General features: G+C 35.1%; 1 protein-coding gene across 1 annotated transcript; it reads left to right on the top strand.

The window, feature by feature from the left end:
* Positions 1-394: 394 nt before the first annotated feature.
* LOC113548832 lies at positions 395-2,115 on the top strand. The gene is made up of 3 exons (XM_026949915.1): positions 395-813; positions 991-1,118; positions 1,205-2,115. Exons 1-3 carry the CDS (start codon positions 613-615, stop codon positions 1,326-1,328), a joined length of 453 nt encoding a protein of 150 aa, XP_026805716.1. The 5' UTR covers positions 395-612; the 3' UTR covers positions 1,329-2,115.
* Positions 2,116-2,596: the final 481 nt, after the last annotated feature.

The raw sequence follows: 2,596 nt of genomic DNA, 5'->3' as shown, positions 1-2,596 counted from the left end.
TATAATGAATCATCGACCGTTGGAAAAAAAAAATAATAATAATCGTAATATAATTAGAGGAACGATTTGAAACGCGCTCACATACGGCGTACCTATTATTATAATATATAATATTATAATACCTGTGCATATAATGTACATATTATTATACACTATCGGAGGCGGCGGCGACTATTGGTTGACGTGGTGGTGGCGGTGGTTGCAGTAGTCGCGGTGGCGGTGGTGTCGGTGGTGGTGGTGGTGGCAGCGGCGGCGGCGGCGGCGGCGGCGACTGTACTACACCGTCTACACCTTGTATATAGATATTAGATCGGCAGCGGTGGCGGATCTCTCCATTGAACGGCGGCCCCCCCTCCCCCCGTGAGTTGACCCTAAGCTATAAAACCCATTTGCCCGCCTCAATTTGAAACAGTCTACGCACACCGAACCTCGCGTCACACGCTCGTTGTCCGTTCGTTCTTGTACGATCTTACAATAATCTGCTCGTCTCTTGGAACTCAATCGTTTTTCGCCAACCCGCTCTCTTGTTCATTTCGAATTTGAATTTGAATTTTTTTTCATTTAAAACTATTCTCGTCTCGTTTTTAATATTTCATTTGCATCATATTCAACATGACTGTGGAATCGTTGGAAACCATCATGCGCCGAAATAACATTACTCTGGTATCGGGCGAAGAGGGCGCGAAAATGGTGGATACTGCCACCAGCCGCCTACCCAAGGTTTTCAAGTACAACATGATCGTCTCGGCTTTCTTCGTGATATTTTTCTTTTGCTTGTTGTCTAACGCTGGAGCCGCTTCCTTGCAGAATAGAGTGAGTCGTTCGTAAAATATTAATTATAATTTAAACCGTACTCGAATTATTTTATGTGTGCCATCACTGTTGTATTTTCGCCTATCGGTTTATCTCCAAAGGCGATACAACAATGTGCATAATATTATACTTATCAGGGGTATTTTATATCTAACGTATGTGTTGTTGTTTTTCCAGAGAGCAATAGCGTCATTGGCGATTGAGAGTACTACTGCTCCAACCAAAGAATGCCACCAAAATACCCCGTGTGGATGGGCCATCTACATACCGTTCACCCGCCGTATCGATTATTTCATGAAGAACACGTGAGTTTATTTTACCGCCTTAAACCATTTATAGTGAAATAATATAACAGTCGTTGTAATTGTGCTTTTGGTTGAATTCGTTACAGATGCATTTGCAACCCGAATTTGGCGTGCTTGAAGACCGACGACGACCTGTCCGTGAACGCGTACGTGTACCGCTGCAAGACAAGACCCGTGACTACCACGGAGATTATACCGACGACCATTTGAGATTTGAGTGAGGGATATGCCCACAGCAGCGAAGCCACGGTCAACACCACAACACTGGCGTTGCTTCGTCGCCACTGGACAAGTGAATTTTTTTTACTACAATATTCCTAATTAACAAGTCTACTCATGTTCCCGAAAATAATTTTCTACATTTTTTTTTTTTAAATTAGTCTTAAGAATTAAGAGTAAATATTTTTTTATGCTTTTAAAGCTTTTTCGTAATTCATTTTTATTTAGATCGTACTTATATTTTATACTTAAAAAGAAAAATCATAACTAATTAATATCAAACCTATATGGTTGTATTTATAATCATTTATACTTACACAATAATTTATTATATTAATTTATTTTACAATATTATTATATTTTTTTCGTACAAATTTAAGGGCATTAGGGAACATTATTTAACCCACGTAAGAGGTTTTATCCTTTAGACTTTATATCACAGTATTTTTATATTTTAATTTTTTCATGCCTTGAACTTTAGATTGTAAGTTTATAAGAATAAGTTAAATAATTATTTTTTGAGCCAGGCTACTTAACTATTTAATTTTTATTACGACTAACACTATTGTAATAATAATTATAATGTTTATCTCGTCGTCATTTAAATATGCCGATTAGATCAACGTTTTTATTTATTATTTTTTTTCAAAACACACTATTAGACATAATTAAAAAAACATACTACTGTTGTTTAATAATATTATTATTAATATTTATTTATTATTATTATTATTATTATGATTATTATTATTTTTATGTTTATTATAATTATGTCCTCTGGTTTTTTTTAAATTATTTTATTACTTTAATAAAGAAGAAAAGATAAGATTACATTTGCGTCTAATAATTATTATCTTTTCTATTGAAGTCCCTTCCTAATATGAAATCCTAGTTCGTATTCGTTATTGTAAACCGTAATTGTATATTATATATTATACGCATATTATATTGTACGCGTACAGATAAACTCGGCACATCGAATGCGTAATACATTGTTATCATTTATCAATGTTTTACTAACGATGTATAAAAATATTATTCTAAATATCACTTTTTGTGTTGTGTGTGATCAAACCGCTCGGAAACTTTACGAAGGCCAAAACGCCTGGACAATGAGTGGATAGGCATCGAAATGTACTCAAATTGTAGATCAAATAATAATACCTAATATTATTGCAGAGTAAACACGGTGTCGGTCGGTTTGCCATTTGATAATAATTAATAATTGGTATGCCCGGCGTCGTACGATACCAACTAGC

The sequence above is a fragment of the Rhopalosiphum maidis genome, chromosome 1 (genome assembly GCF_003676215.2).
Source record: "Rhopalosiphum maidis isolate BTI-1 chromosome 1, ASM367621v3, whole genome shotgun sequence".
Taxonomy (NCBI): Eukaryota; Metazoa; Arthropoda; class Insecta; order Hemiptera; family Aphididae; genus Rhopalosiphum; species Rhopalosiphum maidis.
The sequence above is the reverse complement of the archived record's forward strand: the minus strand, read 5'-3'. Positions and strand labels throughout refer to the sequence as shown.

What these genes read in the sequence shown, in the direction of transcription:
- LOC113548832 (XM_026949915.1), top strand. Translation starts at nt 613, where the DNA reads ATGACTGTGGAATCGTTGGAAACCATCATGCGCCGAAATAACATTACT. An exon ending in CCGCTTCCTTGCAGAATAGA is followed by an intron (nt 814 to 990) that starts GTGAGTCGTTCG and finishes TTGTTTTTCCAG; the next exon opens with AGAGCAATAGCGTCATTGGC. An exon ending in GATTATTTCATGAAGAACAC is followed by an intron (nt 1,119 to 1,204) that starts GTGAGTTTATTT and finishes AATTCGTTACAG; the next exon opens with ATGCATTTGCAACCCGAATT.